The following is a 22,016-nucleotide window of genomic DNA, read 5'->3' as shown; positions in this document are numbered from 1 at the left end:
TGCTCTCCTTTCCTCTACAGTGCAAACTTAGGGCTTGAGCTTAATTTCTGATATACTTGCCATAAATCGCACGTACCCCAAAAAAGAACAGTCACCAGACCAGTCACAGAGCTAAATACTGGTCCCTCTGAATTGAGTGAGGATTGTACCATTGGCTTTAATGAGACTAGGACTTGGCCCATGGTTTTTAGCCTCTATTATAAAAGCTGAACATCCCCTCTCTGCTTACCCTTGGAATAGGAAAAGGTTTACGAAATTGTAACTCTTTGTCAGAAAGTTGCCTAGGACCCGATTCGGATAACCACATTTGATCTGATACGCAGACAGGCCAAAATAAACACATTTGACCAAGTACCAAAGCTGAGCCACATGGTTTCTGTTGAATCTCCTGTAAGTGAATAAAACAGATTTCATTACACTATTTTTGTCACCAAAGTCCTTTAATTTTTTTTTTTAATGTGACCGTTCCTCAATCACTAGTTTGACCTTCATGTTACTATCACCTCCTCAGACTGGATTGGAACCTAGTGAAAATGAGATGCAAAGTGAGTGGCCATATGTCGTCACTTGAGGCTATGGGTCCTATTAAATGGAGCTTCTTTTCCTTGCAGCTTGAATAATAAATGTCCATCCATGAAAGGAGGGTGTTGACCAATAGTGAGCAGCATCAAAGTAGGATATGTCTAAAGTTGGGAGAATATTTCTGCCAGGGTTTTTGCCATACTTCATAAGCCTGCAGATGTCTCCTTTTCCTGAGATCTCATTTTCAAAGAGTCAGATGCACAGTTCCCATAACTGAGCTTGCATATGAGCCATGTACCTGGCTATTTGCTCAAATATACTAGGCGTGCAACGCAGTAGCATTTTGCACACATAATTGCACTCTCTTTTGTTCTCTTTACCCAAAGCATGCTGCACTTTCAATGTGAAGACTGCAGTAGGCAATTAAGTTGTCCATCTATCCATTTCCAAACCCACCCATCGCAGCATAAGTGCTAAGAGCACAAATTAAATTGCTGCTGAAAGCATGAAGAAATGTCAGATTTCAAAGCCACCACAGCTTCTGTCTGTTTTCCCATTGAAAGCAAGTCCTGCTCATGAGAGAGAGAGAGTGAGATTTTCATGTGACACTGGCCACAGTTGTACCTTTCGGTAACGCCTGGCAAGATGAAGAACATCCAGAAGTGAATGCCAAAGACAAGGACAACCTGGAATACACACTTCCCAAACATAGTCTTCCTCAAGTAAATGGCCCGGTCCACTATCATGGTGCCAAACTGAATCAGGAGCATCACCAGGAAGGCTTCAGGGACCTGGTCTTCCGACAGGGATTCAGTTATGTCAGCAGCTGCTGAGTGTTTCTGAAAGGGGAAACTCTAGTTACAAAGCAATACCACTCAGGATTTATCCGATGATTTTATATAACCCATAGGATAGTGGGGAAATTCCAGACCGTTACTCATGTGAGTAGTCCCTATTCAGGCAAGTATCTCCCCTGAGTGTAAGGGGACTTACAGCTGTAAGCAAGTGTAGCGTTTTCTGTTACGGGTTGGAAAGGCAAGGCTCTAATCCCTCCTCTCTACAAGCAAATCCCTACTCTGCAGGCACTAAGTAGAAGCATCTTAAATAAAGACGCAGATAAAATGACAGTGAGCAGCTGCTGATGCCTCATGGAGGATTCTGAAGAACAACTGGTTTTTAAACAATTCTGTTGCTTTGTTTTATAGAGCAATGGACATCCACCCTGCATCCAGAGCCAGGTCCATGTTTGTAGCTTGAACCTCGCAAAATAAAATACCCTGTGTTTTGAAAATATTCAGATCCAGATTTCAAAGCCCCACGCTTGGGAGGGTTCAGATATGGAGTTTTAACTAGACCCATTATAAAAATATCAGGGCTTCAGAGCTGTGGTTTCTCTTTCTCCTCCCTAAGTTTTTATAACTAAGACTATTTTGCATGAAACCAAGCTTTTAAGGATCTTGATAGACTCATCTGTTGTTATTACTGCTCATTCCCCCACTTGGAAGCAGAATCACATTCTTTTGAGACATAACAACAACATCCAGATGTGGAAAGGACAAGCAAGTGCTACGGCAGCCAAGCACAATGTGCAAGCAGTAATGCTGAGAGCATAAGCATAGCACTGACTGGGTTGTGCTTCTGTTCCAGAAGCCTACATCGCTCTGCCGCTTTGCCGTCGGTTTGGAGTTATAGCCCTTCTGGAAATGAAAGTCTCCTGCTCTCTGTGCATGAGGACCCTCTCCTGAAAGAGGCTGAGCATCTCTCATGAGATACTGAGCCGCCCTCCGCTCCCATTAATGTCTATAGTGTTCTTCACCTTGCAGGAGGGGTTCAGTACTCACAGGATCAAGGCCCTACGTAACCCGCCCTTTCTCCTTTCTTTTGACTAGTTTTCCATCTCAAATCTCTGCACTGAGGTGATCTACTCTCTATAAAACAAAGCAATGTCTAGAGAAGGGAGGCGGGGGGAATGGAACAAACAAAGAATTCATGATCAAACAAAGTGAAACATTTGCTTTCTTTGGGACACAATGGTACTCCCTGCCCAGTGTCTGCTGTAGAGCCTCTCCCTTCTCCATTGTCATCATTAGTCACTGTGTTATCTGTATCAGTTAGCCTGTCTTTTGTGGATAGTCTCTTCTCTAGTCTATGGAGACTCCTTGCTCAAGAGAATTTAAGGTTGAATAAAAAAACAAATGAAAAGAGTGGCTGTAATTCAGGGGAAATTTCCACCATGTTCCTGGTGGTAGAGAAGAGAGAGGAATCAACTGTAGTGAATACAAAATGTGTTCTTTATTCACACTCACACACACACACACACACACACACACACACACACCCACCACTGTGGTTCCTCCTGGCTCCCAGACTGACTAACTTAGCCTGTGCCTCCTTCTGTCCCCCTAAATCCTGGCGTATGCAGTTATGGAAGGGACTGCTGACTATATACCACAGTCTCTAAGTTAATAATCAAGCTATTTGCTTTGCAGTCTGTATAAAGAAAGTGCATTTGTGCTTACGCCAAAGGCCCAGTATCCAAAGATAACAATTATAAAATTGATCACGTCAACCAGGAACATCAGTGCATAGACGTCACAGACAGGGCTGTACTCCGGATGAATAATGTCGTAGAAGAACTGCCTGATAGGTCGATAGATTTGAAGGGCACTAGGGGTAAAAACAAGTATAATCTAGTTCAATGGAAATTGTAACAATGCATCCTCAGAATGATCAGATGAATGTATCCAGTGAACGTCTTCCATAGAAGACCCATAAAAACTGGAATTATAATTACTCTACTGAACTGAAGTGCAACAATGTCTCATTTTCTTAAGAGATGTTACAAATAATACCCCAATTACATTTTAATCACCAGCTTCTTTGCTTTCAATATCAGTTGTTTCATCTTTTGCTTAAGAAGTTTCTTCTTGCTGATGGGGCTCTTTCTAAAAAGCTTCCATTTCTTCCTGGCTTCCTTCTTCTGAGTCTTGCCTACAAAAGGGAAGACAAATCACAGTTTTGTCTGGGGGCCATTCTTTTCTTAACAGCCATGTCCTAATTTTGTCACAAAGGTTTACAATTCTGTTTAACCTTAGGTGTTTCAATAAGGCACTAATTCAGCCAGTAGGGTTATCTCGCAAGAAATCAATGTTTGAGAAGGCCCTATGAATATAGTTTCTTGGGCTAGCAAATACACTAAGTTACTCAGAAGGAATTATTTGGCATCTATATACCATGCTAATGGGCACATTAGGAAAAAAAATCACAGAAATACTCTAGTATGGGTGGGTAGAGACTACAACAATCTAGGCACAATCTCCCTATTTTCAGCTGCATCCAGAGAAAATTTGTCTCCTAGTATTTTCCACCTGAATTTTAAAATGAAAGCCCCCTTAGTGTCTAAAACTAGCTCAGTGTGGCTCTGACTACCTCTGTTAATGGAGGCTGTCTTCCTTCCTCTGAAGACGCTCCCTGAGGGATTGTGATGTCTGAAAAGGTGCCATGCCCCCGATCCAGGCTCATCTTCCTGCAGACCTCCTCTGGACTCCTGGTTCTTTGGACTCCTAGAACATCTTCTTTTCTTGGTATCCGACACATTGACGCCTTTGGAATCCCATAGTCCATGGCACTAATGGGAACGTTTAAAGAATGATTAATACAGTTTGATATACTGTGTCCTCAGCACAGCATCTTTAATTCGCAGTAACCATGAATTACTCTACAGGCGGAGACAGAGGCAGGCACAGAATGGGGGAGAGAGAAACGGTGAGTTTACAATGGAGATGAAAGGTTGGTTTCATGATGGGTAGGGAATGGGCACAAGTCCCCAAATTTGGATCCACACTTCAAAGCCTCTAAAATCCAGGGGCAAACCTCTTATTGACTTCAGCGGGGCTAGGATTTCATCCCAAGGACTCTAATCTCCCATCACAGCACGTGAGTATCTCACATTAAAGCAAATGGCATTTATTTGTAAAGAATTAGGCCCATAAGTGTTCAAATCTGGGATTTTGTTGGAGTTGAGGGCCAAATGCTAAGTTTAAATCCAAACCTGGGTTTGGAGTCTGAGTTCCTGCCCCCAAAGGATGGGATGAGTTTTGAATTTATAACAGAAATGAAGATCTGGCAAATTTAGCAGAGTTTTCAGTTTTTCTCTGCAAACATTCAGCAGAGGTCTAAGAAATTAGCCATTTCTTCTCCTTCTCCTTCTCTTCAAGAACAACTTACCTTCAAGATAGACCTGTGAAAGAACAAAGCCAGCAGCTGCACAAGATCAAAATGCACATAGCCATCCTTCTTCTCAATCCCGACAATGTTTGGCAGAACAAATGGCTCTTCTGCATTGATGCCGCAGTATAACTTAGTGGTCCAGGGAAAGAATCCAAACTGAGCAAAATATTTGACAACTACTGTTATCTAAAGAGAAAAAAAATACTAAATTAGTTGGAAGACATGGCCTGGCGGGGCAACAGCTAGCCTTAAACATTTTCAGAAGAGTTTCTAGATCTTCCAAATACAGGGAAATATTTCAGCCAGCATTTCTGCTGGCTTGAGATTCTGGAGAGCTAGCCTTGCTTTGGGATCCAGTGGCATTTTATCATGTATAGATGTTCTCTAATTTTGTTTATTTCTGGTTTTATGTTCAATAAATTACCTGTCGTTCGTGAGCTACCTTCAGACCTACCAACGTCCTTTAGTCACATCCGCCATCTAGTCTACCCCATTAACATCAATTCTAACAGAAGTTTATTGCACTTTAATGTAAAGAAAAAGAATAGTACTTGTTTGCAGAGAGACACATGTCTGCAGCAAGGCAATTTTCTGGCTGTTGCATACCTCTGTATAAACGATAGCCATCATCCAGAAGAATTTAGTAGGCCTTGGAATGGATAACATGGCCCACAGAAATATAAGGATAGGCAGAACCAAAGTGAGGACTGAAGCAGAGACCATGTGGTTGAGAATGATCACAAAATAACAGAGCATTTCTGACTTGGATACCATCGCATTGTACAAAGCAAAGCCCAACTTCAGGGATCGAGGCAGACTCTGGTAAAACCTGTCTGACTGCTCCAGTTCATTGTCATGATACATCCTGAACCACAGAACAAAAAAAATATAAAAATAGATGAATTATATTTCCTCACAGAATTGGTGCAAGGCTACAAGCTAGTATTTTTAATACAGAAGGTTATATAAATGAGACCAGATGTATGGCATAATATAATCCCTTCAGAACTGCATGCCTAAAGCTGTGATAGTTTGTCAACCAAATCTTCTGTGAAAGCTGTTAGTGATCTAACTCACATACACTCATAGTCTCCCACCCCTCATTCTGAACAGCCCCCACAAAACACGAGTGTGTTTGCACATTTAAACCTCCAAGTACAAAGTAACTCCCGGAGGTGCTGCTGAGCACTCTCCATTTTTGTTGACCTTAGCCCTTAATTTACCAATTCAGTAGCATTAGTGCTCGTATGAACACAAATGCCTGTGCTGCGTAGGCACAGTTCTTTAAATCTAACCCTAATAGTAGAGCTGGTCGGGGGGAGTGGGGACAAAACAACAACAAAAAACCAGCTTTGTGACATTTTTGAAATTTCGGAGTTGTTTCCATCTCATAGGGTTCAAACTGGGCCTGAAATGTTCTGTGGGGGTGGATTGTTTTTTTTTACTGACATTTTAATTTGTTTTTTAAATATTTTTTCATTTACCACAACCACCATTTTCAATAAGTAACAGTTTGTGGTAAGCAAAAAAAATCTATTTTGGTAAAAATTTCAGTAAAAATCATGGGGAAAAAATTGCGAAAAATGAGAATTTCAACAACTTTGTATGAAAAGTTTCATTTTGGAAAAAAAAAGCCATGGGGGGCGGGACTTTTAAAATTTTTGACCAGTTGGACCATGTAGTAGTAGTAGTCTCATGGAGAATATAATCCATAGTTCCATATCCCCCAGCTGGTGAAAACTGGCATAGCTTGGAGCTACACTGACTTATGCCAGCTGAGCATCTGCTCCATAAAGTCTCTTTTTAGTCTGACATCAAACACAACGTCCAATGTCAGCTTGTGCAAGTGAAAAAACTAGACACAATTAAGTGATGCCAGGCTGTTTACGGCACATCATCATTCCATGGACACATTGTGGGTCTCTCTGCAGCTGGGTTTGACTTTAGGTCTTTCTTGCCTGTTCAGAAGGAGCTCACTGGCAGTCATGATAACAGGAACTTCATTTAATGGCCTGCCTGCTTCTTTGCTCCTCTCAGCTGATGGGGAAACAGCATCATCTTTTGTTTCACAGGAAGGAAGTGGAGTGGTCATTTCTGGGGCAGCTTCTTTGACACGGTCTTCATCTTCCATCTTCTCTCCTGCCTCATCTCCATTAATTTCCTCAGCAACTTCATCAGATGTCCTAGATCCAGAATGAGTTTCTTTTTTTTAAAAAAAATCACTGAAAATCACAAATTAAGTTTCTTAATAGACATTGAAATAATTGTACTAATATGAAACCTCCTGGCTCATGCCAAAGCGAGAAGGGGCTCACTCACCAAAAAGTCAGATTCCAGCTAAGAATTCCAACATCTAAGGTCACAGTGACAGCGATTAGAAAGGATTCACATAGAATTTAATGTTATTTCCATACAAGCTTGTTCTTTTAAAGTATTCAAAATATTTCATGTTGCATCACACTAGTTGCAGGCTAGCCAGCCTCCCAGCAGTCATTGCATGAGCTGCATGCTTATTGATCTCTCTGCAATATTACACATGGGTTACTCCAGCTGCATGCCAGCTAATTCCACTGTAATCATTCCCCTGAGTTCAGCTGCTGCTAACTGACCTCCCTGTAACCACTCCCTAGGGGCTATTTTTCATAGAATCATAGAAATATTGGTCTGGAAGGGATTCGAGAAGTCACCACGTCAAGCCCCCTGCTCTGTAGAGGACCAAATAAACCTAGACTATCCCTGACAGGTGTTTGTCCAATCTGTTCTGAAAAACCTCCAGTGATATGGATTCCACAACCTCCCATGGAAACCTATTCCAGAGCTTAACTATCGTTATCGTTAGAAAGTTTTTCCTAATATCTAACCTAAATCTCCCTTGCTGCAGATTAAGCCCATTACTTCTTGTCCCACCTTCAGTGGACATGGAGAACAATTGATCACCATCCTCTTTATAACCACCCTTAACACAGTTGAAGACTGTTATCAGATCGTTCCTCAGTCATCTTTTCTCAAGACTAAACATGCCCAGTTTTTTTTAACCATTCCTTATAAGTCAGGTTTTCTAAATGTTTGTTGCTCTCCTCTAGAGTCTCTCCAATTTGTTCCCATCTTTCCTAAAGTGTGGCACCCAGAATTGGACACAGCTTTCTAGCTGAGACTTTACCAGTGTCAAGTAGAGCAGGACAAATACCTACCATGTCTTACGTATGACACTCCTGGTAAAACATCCCTCAATGATATTAGTCTTTTTCGCAGCTGCATCACATCGTTAACTTATATTCAATGTGTGATCCACTAGGCATTAAACATCTCAGCTTTCTTTTTATGTCATCAGTTATTAGCCCTCCTTCCCTGCTAAGCAGACTTTCCTTCATCTTTCTCTTGCTCCTAATGTATTTGAAGAACCTCTTCTTACTGCTTTTTATGTCCCTTGCTAAGTGTAACTCATTGTGTGCCTTACCCATTCTGATTTTGCCCTTACATGCTTGTGCTATTCATTTGTACTCCTCCTTAGAAATTTGTCCATGATTCCACTTTTTTTTAGGATTCCTTTTTGATTTTCCAGTCATTAAAGAGCTCCTGATGGAGCCATATTGGCCTCTTACTATTCTTCCTGTCTTTCCTTTGTGTCAGGATAGCATGCAGTTCTGCCTTTCATATTGTCCCCTTGAGAAACCACCAGTTCTCCTGACCTCCTTTTTTCCCTTAGATTTTCTTCCTGGGACCTTACCTACCAGTTCTGAGTTTTGCTGCATGCCATCTCACTGTAACCATTCATTGGTTGACTCCAGGTGCTGCTAACTGATGACACTGCTACCCCTCTCTTGGGATTACTCCTGTTTTTTATTTTTTTTATTTTTTTTTGCTTTGAGCTCAAATGAATTTAAAAATCTCAAAGTGAAGCAAAGCAGAGCTGCCAAGCTTCACCCAGCTTCCACTCAAACCATCAGTTATCCCAGACTCACTCTGAACTGGGACCAGGTTCACTCCATAACTCAGGCTTGGAGGCTTGAGAGGAAGGATGGTTCAATGATCAGAGCACTAACCTAGGGTTTAGGAAACCTGCCTTCAAGTCCCTGCTCTGCCACAGACTTCCTGTGTGACCTTGGGCACGTCATTTAGCCTCCCTGTGCCTCAGTTCCCAGCTGTAGAATGGGGATAACAGCACCTTCCAGGGAGTTGAGGATACATACATTAAAGGATTGTTAGCTGCTCAGATACTATGGCTTGTGGCGGGGGCGGGGGCAGATAAACACCTTAGATTTGTAACAAATTCAGCAAATATTACCTAGCTGCACATTACCTTACTACAGGTTTGCACAGCTCTTATGAGAAGTTCTAACAAGGATAATGTCCCCACTGTCTATTCACCTGGATGCACTGCTCTCGTGCGGTAGCTGGGTTCCCCTCGTGGGTATCTGCTGGCACTCTAATGTGTCTTCATGCTGATCCTCCTGTGTGCCTTTCATTTTATTTCCCCCATAAAGACTTGCTTGCACTTGCTGACTCTTCTTCAGGTTGTAATATTGGAGAATTGTGTCTGGTGAGGCTTCTTTTCCCTTAAAAAATTAATACAAAATCAGTCAGATGGTAAAAATGCTGTCCTCATTTCTGTCAATGGAAGTGATTGTAATCCCATACCACCCTTTGGGACCCCTACAGTCCCATGGGGAATTCTCACCTTTAAAACAGATGGCTGGTGCTCATTTTATATCCTTGTGTCCCACGCTAAATAAGACGTGCCCTTCCTTGCTGTTAATGCCTTTCAGAGTATAAGCATGACAGCTCTTAGTCATCACTAAACATAGCTCGTAGAAACATGTGGGAATGGACATTTATATGGATCTCAAGAATATCCAGCATTATCATAATTAATAATAGCACAGATTTTGAAAGGAATATTAAATCTCATGTTTTGTGATTTAAGCCAATGTCTATTAGAGACCAAGAGGAGACCCCTTTCTCCCTACTGTGGAGTTTCTTACATCTTCTTCTGAAGAATCTGGTGCTGGCCACTGCCAGAGACAGGACACTGGACTAACTGCACCTTGGTTCTGATCCAATATACCAGGGGTTCTCAAACTTCATTGCACCGCGACCCCCTTCTGACAACAAAAATTACTACACGACCCCCGAAGGGGGGACCGAAGCCTGAGCCCACCCGAGCCCCACTGCCCCGGGCAGGGCAGGCCAAAGCCCAAGCCCCACTGCCCTGGGTGGGGGGGGGGGTGCCCAAGCCCAAGGGCTTCAGCCCCAGTCGGGGGGCCTGTAACCTGAGCCCCTCCACCCAGGGCAGAAGCCCTCAGGCTTTGACCCCAGGCAGTTGGACTCGGGCTTCAGCTCTGGCGACTCCATTAAAACGGGGTCGTGACCCACTTTGGGGTCCCGACCCACAGTTTGAGAACCGCTGCAATACACCAATTCCTATGTTCCTATAAAATTATTGGGGGTTTTCTCCATGAAAAATTTAGATGAAAGATTTTCAGTTTCATCAAAAAATTTCTTAAAATTTTCCTGGTTCTTGTTGAAAAAACAAAAAATGTAAACAATTTTTTTCAATTTGTTGTTTTTATTGCTGAAAACTAAAAAACACCCCGTTTTATTTTTTTAAAAGAAAACCCCAATTTTTTTTTTTACAACAGGATTTTTTTTCATGAAAGTTCCCATTTAGCCAAAAAGCCATTTTTCATTGGAAAATATTTTCAATGAAAATTGTTCAACCAGCTCTAAATATTCGCTCTTTTAATCTTTCCTTGCAAGTCAGTCTTTCAGGCGCCTGGAATACTTTTGTTCAGTGATGTAAGCAGTGTTCAGAATTTATACTGACATCATCTCTTTAAGGGGAGTAACAATGGGTTTCAGAACACGGCCTAATGCAGAAAGATTGGTCCACAAATAAACATGAATAAACCATATTTCTAGTTGCTATTGTAATGCATAAATAATCAGAGAAACTGGTTGGAAAACGTCAATAAAAAACCTGGAAATTATATTTTGAAAATGAAAAAGGAAATTAAAAGTGAATTGAAATGGAGTCTTGGACTGAAATTGAAGTGACCAATGAAAATTTTCTGTGACTTTTCTCTTTTCAAGACACTTCTATCAATGAGCTTGTGCTCAATGGGGCATTTTTATGCACATCTAATTCAATGGGAATTTTGTGTATATAAAGATTTCAGGACAGAGCCCAGAATTTCCAGCTTGTTACAGTTTAATATAGTCAGACGTCCTGTACATAAACAAAAAAACCCAGGACATTGTGTAAAATGACAGTGATCTTACCTTATTAATTTCTCGCCATAGCATGTACCTTTCAATTCTCAGTACGTTTGCTATGTCCAGGTTATTTTTACAGAGTGAGTTTAGTGCTTCTGTAGTATCATCTAGCAATGCTTGAACAAAAACCCAAGTAAACTTGATTGTGTTGATTATTCTTTCAATTATACTTTCTGTCAAAAGGGGAAAAAAACATGTACAGTTACAAACAGGAAATGGTTCTACATACTATTCTATTTCAACCAGCCCCTCAGCACTGGCTGAGATACTGTGATAAAGGATTTCAAAGGTCAGTTTAGGTCATCTTCATTCCCATCCAAACCTGATCCATCTTACTGAAGTGGGTATTGCCAATACGGAGGTGGACCAGAATATCATACATTAAGATTTGAATGACCTTGAAAACGGAAGTAATAGAAATGGGATGAAATTTAATAGTGTAAAGTGCCAGGTCATGCACTTAAGAAAAATTCTTGTTAATCCCTATAAAATGGGGACATATCAGTTGGAAGTGACAAAGGCGGAGAAAGACCTGGTTGTATTGGTTGATCACAGGATGACTATGAGCCACCAATATGATGCAGCCATGAAAAAGGCTAATGCAATCGTAGGATACATCAGGCAAGGTATTTCCACTAGAGATAGGGAAGTGTTAGTACCATTATACAAGGCACTGGTGAGACCTCATCTGGAATACTGTGTGGCATTCTGGTTTCCTATGTTTAAGAAAGATTAATTCAAACTGGAACAGGTGCAGAGAAGGGCTACTAGGATGATCAGAGAGTGGAGAACCTACTTTACAAGAGGGGACTTAGAATCATAGGACTAGAAGGGACCTTGAGAGGTCATCTAGTCCAGTCCCCTGCACTCATGACAGGACTAAGTAGTATCTAGATCATCCCTGACAGGTGTTTGTCCAACCTGCTCTTAAAAATCTCCAATGACGGAGATTCCATAACCTCCCTAGGCAATTTATTCCAGTGCTTAACCACTCTGACAGTTAGAAAGCTTTTCCTAATGTCCAACCTAAACCTCCCTTCCGGCAATTTAAACCCATTGCTTCTTGTCCTATCCTCAGAGGTTGAGAAGAACAATTTTTCTCCCTCCTCCGTGTAACAACCTTTTATGTACTTGAAAACTATTATCATGTCCCCTCTGTCTTCTCTTTTCCAGACTAAACAAACCCAATTTTTCCAATCTTCCCTAATAGGTCATGTTTTCTAGACCTTTAATCATTTTTGTTGCTCTTCTCTGGACTTTCTCCAGTTTGTCCACATCTTTCCTGAAATATGGTGCCCAGAACTGGACACAATACTCCAGTTGAGGCCTACTCAGGGCAGAGTAGAGTAATTACTTCTCATGTCTTGCTTACAAGACTCCTGCTAGTATATCCCAGAATGATATTCGCTTTTTTTGCAACAGCGGTACATTGTTGACTCATATTTAGCATATTTAGATCCCTTTCCGCAGTACTCATTCCTAGGCAGTCATTTCCCATTTTGTATGTGTGTAAGTGATTGTTCCTTCCTAAATGGAGTACTTTGCATTTGTCCTTATTGAATTTCATCCTATTTACTTCAGACCATTTCTCCAGTTTGTCCACATAATTTTGAATTATAATCCTATCCTCCAAAGCACTTGCAACCCCTCCTTAAGGAGCTTGGCTTGATTAGCCTAACAAAATGAAGGCTGACAGGAGATATGATTGTTCTCTATGAATACAGCAGAGGGATAAACACCAGGGATGGAGAGGAGTTATTTAAATAAAGGGCCAATGTTGGCACAAGAACAAATGGATATAAATTGGCCATCCATAAATTTAGACTTGAAATTAGATAAAGGTTTCTAACCATCAGAGGAATGAAGTTCTGGATCAGCCTTCCAAGGGGAGTAATGGGGGAAATAAACTGAGCTTGATAAGTTTATGGAGGGGATGATGAGGTTGCCTACAATGGCATATGGCCCATCCCACATCTGCTAGTAGCAAATATCTCCAACAGCCAGAGATGGGACACTGGATGGGGAGGGCTCTGAGTTACTACAGAGAATTCTTTCACGGGTTTCTGGCTAGTGGGTCTCGCCCACATGTTCAGGGTCTAACTGATCACCATTTTGGGGGATGGGAAGGAATTTTCCCACAAGTCAGACTGGCAGAGAACTTGGGTTGTTGTTGTTTTTTTGCCTTCCTCTGCAGTGTGGGCTCAGGTCACTTGCTGCTTTGAACTAGAGTAAATGGTGGATTTGCTGTAACCTGAAGTCTTCAAATCCTGAGACTTCAATGACTCAGCCAGAGGCTTTGGATCTATTACAGGAGTGGGTGGGTGAGGTTCTATGGCCTGGAATGTGCAGAAGGTCACACTAGATCATGATGGTCCCTTATGGTCTTAAAGTCTATGAGTCTATGAAATCATCTGAGCAAGGGCTTCTGGTTTGCTGCTACCGTATGGAGCTACTCACCTGACTCATCTAGGTTCTCTTCAGTGACTGATATCTCCCCTTTGTCTTCATGGAATTCCAACTTTACCTCCCCTGTATCATATAGGAACATAAGCAGAGCTATAGAGAAGATAAACTTTGCCTAGACATCTTTCCAGCCATTCAAGAATTATGAGCCCAGCCCAATGCCCAGTGAAATCAATGGGATTATGACTCCAGCTGAAGGTTACATAATCAGATAACAAGACACTGTATTGAAATGCACATGTATATGGGGCAGAGTTAAGGGCATTGTGGCTATGGAAAAGGAAAGTCTTCATCCAGCATGTGGGACATGCTGGGGGCCGGCGATATGGATGGTAATTAAAGCCGGTGTCAGCATTTCCTGACCTGGCCACATGTAAATGAGTACCCTTAACGTCGTGTTAGCTGATTCTTGCTGTAGGAATTACAGCCTCTCTCATTCAAACAGTTCTTTTTTGTCTAATTTGGCCAAGCAGCCCCTTTGCGCAGGTGTCGGTGCATTCTTCCCATTACCTGCCAGTCGCTGTTGCTCCTCCTCCTCTTTCTTCCTCTGCTCTCTGGTTTCATCTTGTTTTCTTGTTCTCAGAGCTGATTTAGAGCTAGACATCCAGGCTTCATACACTAGCTGCATGGAGAAACCCCATTAGTCTTTGGTGCTTCCATCTGGCTGATCAAGCCTAAGCTGTGTTTCGTTTGATGTACTCCGGGATACTGGGGCTTCCCAAACTTTTTAATAGAGTGGATCAAATATGTGGTGTGTCCCCCACTCCCACTTCCATTCACATGGCCCCCCTGTCCTCTCCTCCCATTCATGGTTCTACAGACCCCTTTCCCTCCCACTGGGAATTCACTGACCCCCTCTGCTTCCCTTTACAGTCCCCTAATGCCCCCCCAGTAACAACAGCGATTGCTTATATGGAAAAGCAACGTTGGGAAAATATTTTGGTTTCCAGTAAATCTCTACCTCACTCTTTTCACCCGTAAGTCTCAAAGCATTTTACAAAAGACATAAGCATCATCATTGCCATTTTACAGAAGGTGAAACTGAGACACCGGGAAATCGGGTGACTTGTTCAAGGTCACACAGCAATCCAGTGGCAGAGTTGGAAATAGAACCCAAATCTCCAGAGTCCCAACCCAGTGCTCTATCCACTAGGCAACACTGCTTAATATTATCAAAAATAAGTCCTGCACCTGGAATGCTGTTTTCTTCTTTGTTGATTCTTCCTCCCTCTTTTCTGTGTGCCCTTGTTCCTCTTCTTCCTCACTGTCTGTCTCAAAGAGGTAGTAGCTCCCAGCTCGAATCACTAAAATCAGTTGCAGAAAGAGATGTGGCTGAGCTTTTTCAGAGCTACCTAGGGGATTTAGATGCACAATTCCCCTTGAAATCAATAGGAGTTGCACATCTAAACAGGAGCTGCCTATCTACGTGGCTTTGAAAATCCTAGTCTAGCTGTTTTAACAGGACACGTTTTAGTAAATATTAACTAGCAGAGTGGCACATGCGAGTATTTTTACTGTTACTATTTTTCACTCTCTTGATTAGTATCTTTATGCTTAATATACTTTAGAGCAGCCCTTAGGCTATAAATAGGGACATTGGGAGAGAAACCCACATTTCAACAGCACTGAAATATGTAGGGCTAGGAGAGGGCTTGGAAGGGACAGAGTAGACAAATTGTATAGTTTTTGCTAAGATACACACACCATCCTTCCTAAATAGGGGTGACTGTTAGGACAGCTATTGAAGAACAGTTTGGTTGCATTAGAAATGTGTTTTATAAATCATGTAATTGTCAGCTGTCCCCGAATTAAATGATGACAATTGTCCTCTATGGGTCCCCCCCCCCCATGATGTTTCCTTTTTCCTGCCAGCCTGCTGTGTGTGCAGGAGGGGAGGGACTGCTGCCAACAGCAGAATCTGGCCTTAGGTTTACAGCAGAATCATAGGCCTGCTCCCACTGGAGTTAATGGCAAAACTCCCATTGACTTCTACATAAGAACATAAGAATGGCCGTACTGGGTCAGACCAAAGGTCCATCTAGCCCAGTATCCTGTCTGCCGACAGTGGCCAATGCCAGGTGCCCCAGAGGAAGTGAACCTAACAGGTAATGATCAAGTGATCTCTCTCCTGCCATCCATCTCCACCCTCTGACAAACAGAGGCTAGGGACACCATTCCTTACCCATCCTGACTAATAGCCATTAATGGACTTAACCTCCATGAATTTATCCAGTTCTCTTTTAAACGCTGTTATAGTCCTAGCCTTCACAACCTCCTCAGGCAAGGAGTTCCACAAGTTGACTGTGCGCTGTGTGAAGAAGAACTTCCTTTTATTTGTTTTAAACCTGCTGCCCATTAATTTCATTTCGTGGCCCCTAGTTCTTGTATTATGGGAATAAGTAAATAACTTTTCCTTATCTACTTTCTCCACAGCACTCATGATTTTATATACCTCTATCATATCCCCCCTTAGTCTCCTCTTTTCCAAGCTGAAAAGTCCTAGCCTCTTTAATCTCTCCTCATATGGGACCCATTCCAAACCCCTAATCATTTTAGTTGCCCTTCTCTGAATCTTTTCTTGTGCCAGTATATTTTTTTGGGGATGAGGAGACCACATCTGTATGCAGTATTCAATGGAAGTCCCATGCTTGTGTTTTTGGTTTTGTTTTTTGTTTTTTTTGGGGGGGGGGGAGGGGGGGGATGGAGTGTAGGGTTAAAACGCAGCCATCCAACAAAACAAAAGGTTTCTGCCGGTTCTTGTTGTGTACAATCCCAGCAACTGTGTGCAACGACACTGTTTCTAGCAGGCTACATTGCCCTAGCTTATACATGTCATTTTTCCAGTTAGTTGTGGCTCACAGACCTTTAGCGTACACAGAAAACTTACTGGAGGCGTGGGTCACCCAGGGTTGCCACCATATCTTCTTGTCCTCGTTTTCCTTCTTGCCACCCTCCTCTGCAAAGGTGGTTGTAAAATGTACGTAGTGAAACAGATGGACAGATTTCCCCCTCCACAACTTAAAAGAATTAAATTTCTCAATGCACAAGACTGGGGGGCTGCATTGGAGCCTGTGGGTTGGCTCTATGTACAGGTAGATCTCTTCCTTCTTTGTGTGCCCTGGATCTCATATCCCAGGATTCCACTGCCTAGACACCCCATCATGATGAGCAGCCGAGGGAGTTTATATCAAAGACCAGTGGCCTAACTGTGGGTTTCTGGGATTAAATTCATCCTACAGACAAGGCCTGAACAAAGCCCAATTACTTTGGCTTTGGATGCGAAGGCTGAATGTGAATGTCACCCTCAGCGGCACTGGGGTTGTGAAAAGGCAATTTACTGTGTACTGTGGAACACAGCCGTGCGAAAACGGAAAGCAGAGGAAGGGCGGGCACGGTGATCACTCTCCATGTTGTTGTCACTACACAGGCTATTTAACGTGACAACGTCATTTCACCTGGATCTAGCAGCTGCTGCTCTTTGGCAGATTGATCCACAGTTGTTTCTTCTGGGCTTGGTGTCTTTTGCTTCAAACTGTCAAGTTTCTCCTGCTTCAATTTGATTAGTTCCATTCTGTAGGTTTAAGACCCAACACAGACAGGAGTATAAAAATCACTAGCATTTAGATAAGTAAGTGCTTTCTGTCTTCACTTCAAAGTGCCTTACAAACATTACATAGTGATCCTCAAAAATATCCCCATTACGTCTGAGCCTCAACTTGGTCGTTGTTATCCCCAACATAGTATTAGTAATAGAGGTGACCAGAAAATGGATTTTTCCCCTCATGTAAAATTTTGACTTTTTGTCAAAAAAAACCCCCAACAAAACAAAACCCAAAATGAACATTTTTGGCCCAAAACTACCAAAATCCAAACATTTTGTTTTCAGCTAAAAATGTTTGGGATTTGGTTTTTTGAAGAAAGTAAAAAATTTTCAAGGAAACCCACACTTTCTACACACTGTGTTCTCTCAAAAACCCAATTTTTCATCAAAAAAAAGTTTTGATGGAAAAATTTGGAACAGCCCTGGTTACTAGCACCAGCTGGTAACTGTGGAAACAATTTGTCCAATGACACAGATGGAGCAGAGGCCTTGTCAGAGCTGGGTCTGGATCTCAGGAGTTTTTGGCTCCCAGTCCTGTACCCAAACTAGACACTTCTTTTTCTTTCTCTCTCTCTCTCTCTCTCTCTCTTTCAATCTCGTTCCCCATCTCCTCCTAACACCCGAAGTGTCACCAATACGCTCCATTCTGAAGCTTTTATCACAAGCACTACCACTAGCCCCAGCACATATCTATCTAAAATATTATAACTGATACTAAAACAGGAGGCCTGTGTCTTCATTGGGCTTAAATTAACTCGGGAATATTAACATTCTAACAGGGCTAATCCAAAACCCACTGAAGTCAAGGGGAATCTTTGCATGGACTTCAGTGGGAATTGGCTTCGGCTCTGAATACAGATGTTGAGGAGCACTCCTTTGAGAGCTAAGATATGAGGGTTGTGATAATAACAGAGACTTTCATACCCTTTGGCCAGAATGGGCTCAGCATATGTCTCTGAGAAGGCTGGCCACCTCCATAAGAACACATGCAAGCTAGCCAGCCAGGAAATAATAAAAGCATAATTATTCATCTGACTATGTATACTGTTGCTAGTATTATTTTATTTTTTTTACTGAGCACAGCTTACTTTGGACCTGGCTAAGATTTGGAAGCTATCCATTCCAAGATCTGATATTCAAAACAAGAAGCAGTTTGATATATGCATGTAATACTGTAGGCCAACCCGAAATAAACTCCGCCAATGTTTGGCTTTTGGCCAACTTTGCATGTGGCGAGGAAATGTTTGGCATTTTGCTTAAGAGTTTTGCAAGGAAACATCTGTGAAATTCTGCAGCAGATGACATGAAATGTTTGATCAAACTTTGCTTATCTAACGAGTAATCGAGGGTTCATCCAGTCCCCACTGCAAGACGGAATGTGGGTCTCATTATTCCAGTGCTGACAGCGCCAGGCAGATGATATTGTTTCTTACAGTGCTGTCGCCTATACCATGTCAGTAATCATGAAGCACCTGGGAATTGACACTACAATCAGATTTATCACCCCTGTGGGGCCAATGATTATAGGCACAGTGCAGGTCCCCATTTAACACATCCTTTCAGTCTTCAAGGGAAGTTTAATACGTCTCTAGGTTGATTTTTCTTTGTCTGAATGGGGGCATCTCCAGTGAGGGACTCTTTAATAAAGCCTTGTGTACAACAGGGCTTTAGCCACTGGTATAGCTGCACTGGTATAGCTGTACCGGTGCCAGTCCCTTTTGTAGATGTGATGAGTTAATGGGGATTTGTACCAATGCCACTTACCCAGGTTTCAAACTGGGATATATTGTACTAGTGCCAGCCCCAGTTTACCCCAGTGCAATATGGTCTGGTTTGTACCAGTGTAGCTACACCACTGGCTAAAGCCCTAATGTAGACAATCATTCTGATTGGATACCATCATTGATCCTATTAGCAATTTGTTCTCAAAGAGTGAAAAGCCTAAAATTCCATGGGACAGAATAGCTGATTGTCGTCCAGCACAAGGGATCTTGTACCAGCCAAACAGCTGTCCTGTGTTACAATTCCTCTGTAGCATCAACCATGGAGCGGACTCAATAGCTTTCTGGTCTTGCAGTCGAGAGTCCAAAACTCTCCTAGAACTCTCTCTGTCAGGATCCTAAAATCCCACAGAAGAATAAGGACAGGGAGTTGTTACTGTGTGTTGGGCACTGAGTCTGTAATTTGAGCCCCTCCATTTGAAGCTCGTCAATAACTATTTTCATTTGATAGCCGTTGTTGTTGTTTGTAGCATTATCCCTAACTCTTCCTTGTAGTGGTGGGAAAGGGTTTGAGTTATGAGTCACTAAGAAGGGTGGGGGAGGGGGAATCAGAGGATGGAAAATATAATATCCTGAATACAGAGAGAAGTGAAAAGGTGACACATCTCTGTATTCACCAGTTAGATATGTGGTGTATAACTAGTATGTGATTTTAAATGAACAGCAAACTTACTGTCTTCTCATGGCTTGCAATGATTTTTTCTCTTCCTCCAATCTGAGCGCCACAACTTTTTTCAGCTTCACTTCGAACAGTTCAGCTCCTCTGCGTGTGTGAAACAAGCCAGATCATTCGATAAACACTTCACTGGGCAGCATGCAACTATCTTCACACCACAAAGGGGTAGACCATGTTAAATATACCCAGCTAACCAGAGCATTATCAATCTGGTAAATCACTGGAGTGACACTTCTGTCCCAGTTCTTATTGGTGGATTAAGGTAATTGACAACAATTACATCATTCTCCGGGCTCTGATTGGTGGGTTCCGGTAAAAAAGAGTTTGACATCAGACCTCTGATTCCACCAATAAAAACAGCAGTTTCAGAAGATTTCAGTGAAGAGTCACTCTGGCAGTGAGATGGATGATTCAGGGTAAATCACTCCAGTAGCAATTTGAACAGAGAGAGGGCTTGATAGATACTAAATACCATAGTAAGGGGTGTAATATAAGTGCAGAAACAGACAAGCAGATATAGATAATGGATAAGGGACAACGAGAGAGAAACTTGAAGTGGGATAGGAATGTAGAAAGGGTAAAGGGAATCCTCTCCACCTCAAGAAGTTTCTCTTTCATGGACTACGGTGTCCCACGAACTTCCCAATGGAATTATAACCCCCCAGTTCAGAGTTGCACATTATTTATTCTCGGTGACATTTTTTTATGGCACATGCCATATTTTCTGTCTCTGCCACTTTCTGGTACTGCCCAAACATAGCTCCTAAACACATGGCAATCTGCTTGTCAAACCCTTCAGGATTTCCACTGAAATCCTCAGAACTACAGATGAATGCTATAACTGTCACAAAAGGTCTATCTTCCCCACCCTGCTCATTGTGTGAAGTACGTGGTCATGAAAGTTAGGATCTAAAGCCAGGCTTACCATAGGCCCATCCTCATCTCTTGCCTCACTGACCAGTTTGCTAAGGCATGATCATTGCGATGGAGCCTCAAGCACTTAAAGCTTCTAAAATTCCACTAGAGGCTGCCTCCTTAAGTCACACTCCTGACATGAAACCTTTGCAAGATTTCTGCCCCACCTTGCGTTTGCATCATCACCCAGGACACTATAGAGGCCTGAGTCGGGTTGTAAGCTTCTTGGGGCAGGCGCCATGTCTTGTTTACCTTTACAGCCCAGAGCACATTACCAGTGCTCAGCAAGTAATAATAATTGTCTGACTGGATCCCTTGTTTTTGGAACACACACCTTGGGAGGCTCCCCATCACTCTCCCCATAAATCCAAATCCCAGAGAGACCAGATTTCTTTACAGAGAGGAGGGAGCCTCCAACTCCTCTCTGCACCACTGAGGACTAGTGGTTTAAACTTGTTACCTCCAGTGCATGTACCTGGAAGCTAAGATCTTGGCAGCCTTCAGATCTGCCACTACGTAGAGGAAGTAATAGCTCATAAAGACTCTCCGCTGGACCAGCAAGAAAGTGAAACTTATCGCGTCCCAAACAATCCCGGCTTCATTTTCAGGCAGCTCGCATTTCTCATCCTCGGGAAGAGCTACACAGGAGAAATCATAGAATCGTAGGACTGGAAGGGACCTCGAGAGGTCATCTAGTCCAGTCCCCTGCACTCAGGGCAGGACTAAGTATTATCTAGACCATCCCTGACAGGTGTTGGTCTAACCTGCTCTTAAAAATCTCCAATGATGGAGATTCCACATCCTCACTAGGCAATTTATTTCAGTGCTTAACCACTCTGACAGTTAGGAAGCTTTTCCTAATGTCCAACCTAAATCTCCCTTGCAGCAATTTTAGCCCATTGCTTCTTGTCCTATCCTCAGAGGTTAAGAAAAAAAAATTCTCCTTCCTCCTTGTAACAACCCTTTATGTACTTGAAAACTGTTATCATGTCCCCTCCCACTCTTCTCTTTTCCAGACTAAACAAACCCAATTTTTTCAATCTTCCCTCATAGGTCATGTTTTCTAGACCTTTAATCATTTTTGTCACACTTCTCTGGACATATGCTTAACGTGCAGCAATTTGCAGCCCATAAAGAACCCTCAGGTTCTGCTATAGACATCATGAAACAGGCAATCGGGAATAGGAAGGGAGCAAGTCAGAACTACAGGTCAGGGGCGTAGCCAGGTGGAGGGAACAGAGGGAGCAGGAAAAAAAAAAAAAGATGGCACCGGCTGCGGCGCTTTTACTGACAGGGCGGCGCTCCGGGTCTTTGGTGGTACTTCGGCGGCGGGACCGTCACTCGCTCCGCGGGTCTTGGGCGGCATTTCGGTGATGAAGCTTCAGTGCCGCCGAAGACACCTGAAGTGAGTGAAGGGCCCGCTGCCGAAGTACCGCCGAAGACACCCGGAGCGAGTGAAAGGCCCGCCGCCGAAGTACCGCTGAAGTACTGCCGAAGACACCCGGAGTTAGTGAAGGGCCCGCCGCCGAAGTACCGCCGAAGACACCCAGAGCTA

At 42.7% G+C, this 22,016-nt stretch overlaps 1 protein-coding gene across 1 annotated transcript in view; it reads right to left on the bottom strand.

Moving 5' to 3' along the window:
* The window catches only part of LOC112103920 (piezo-type mechanosensitive ion channel component 2-like), a 96,828-nt gene that overhangs the window by 11,362 nt on the left and 63,450 nt on the right, over window positions 1-22,016 (bottom strand). Inside the window, exons 29-45 of the mRNA XM_026652654.1 lie at window positions 20,937-21,099; window positions 19,544-19,633; window positions 16,944-17,059; window positions 16,376-16,444; window positions 14,680-14,792; window positions 13,999-14,110; window positions 13,483-13,554; window positions 11,032-11,198; window positions 9,121-9,308; window positions 6,711-6,935; window positions 5,359-5,617; window positions 4,750-4,938; window positions 3,952-4,150; window positions 3,384-3,513; window positions 3,042-3,189; window positions 1,147-1,361; window positions 230-388 (exon numbers count right to left, since the gene is read on the bottom strand). Of these exons, the coding sequence (XP_026508439.1) occupies window positions 230-388; window positions 1,147-1,361; window positions 3,042-3,189; window positions 3,384-3,513; window positions 3,952-4,150; window positions 4,750-4,938; window positions 5,359-5,617; window positions 6,711-6,935; window positions 9,121-9,308; window positions 11,032-11,198; window positions 13,483-13,554; window positions 13,999-14,110; window positions 14,680-14,792; window positions 16,376-16,444; window positions 16,944-17,059; window positions 19,544-19,633; window positions 20,937-21,099 (2,614 nt within the window). The remainder of the gene's footprint in view (window positions 1-229; window positions 389-1,146; window positions 1,362-3,041; window positions 3,190-3,383; window positions 3,514-3,951; window positions 4,151-4,749; window positions 4,939-5,358; window positions 5,618-6,710; window positions 6,936-9,120; window positions 9,309-11,031; window positions 11,199-13,482; window positions 13,555-13,998; window positions 14,111-14,679; window positions 14,793-16,375; window positions 16,445-16,943; window positions 17,060-19,543; window positions 19,634-20,936; window positions 21,100-22,016) is intronic.

The sequence above is a fragment of the Terrapene carolina genome, unplaced genomic scaffold (genome assembly GCF_002925995.2).
Source record: "Terrapene carolina triunguis isolate 2854851 unplaced genomic scaffold, T_m_triunguis-2.0 Scaffold130, whole genome shotgun sequence".
NCBI lineage: Eukaryota > Metazoa > Chordata > Testudines > Emydidae > Terrapene > Terrapene triunguis.
The sequence above is the reverse complement of the archived record's forward strand: the minus strand, read 5'-3'. Positions and strand labels throughout refer to the sequence as shown.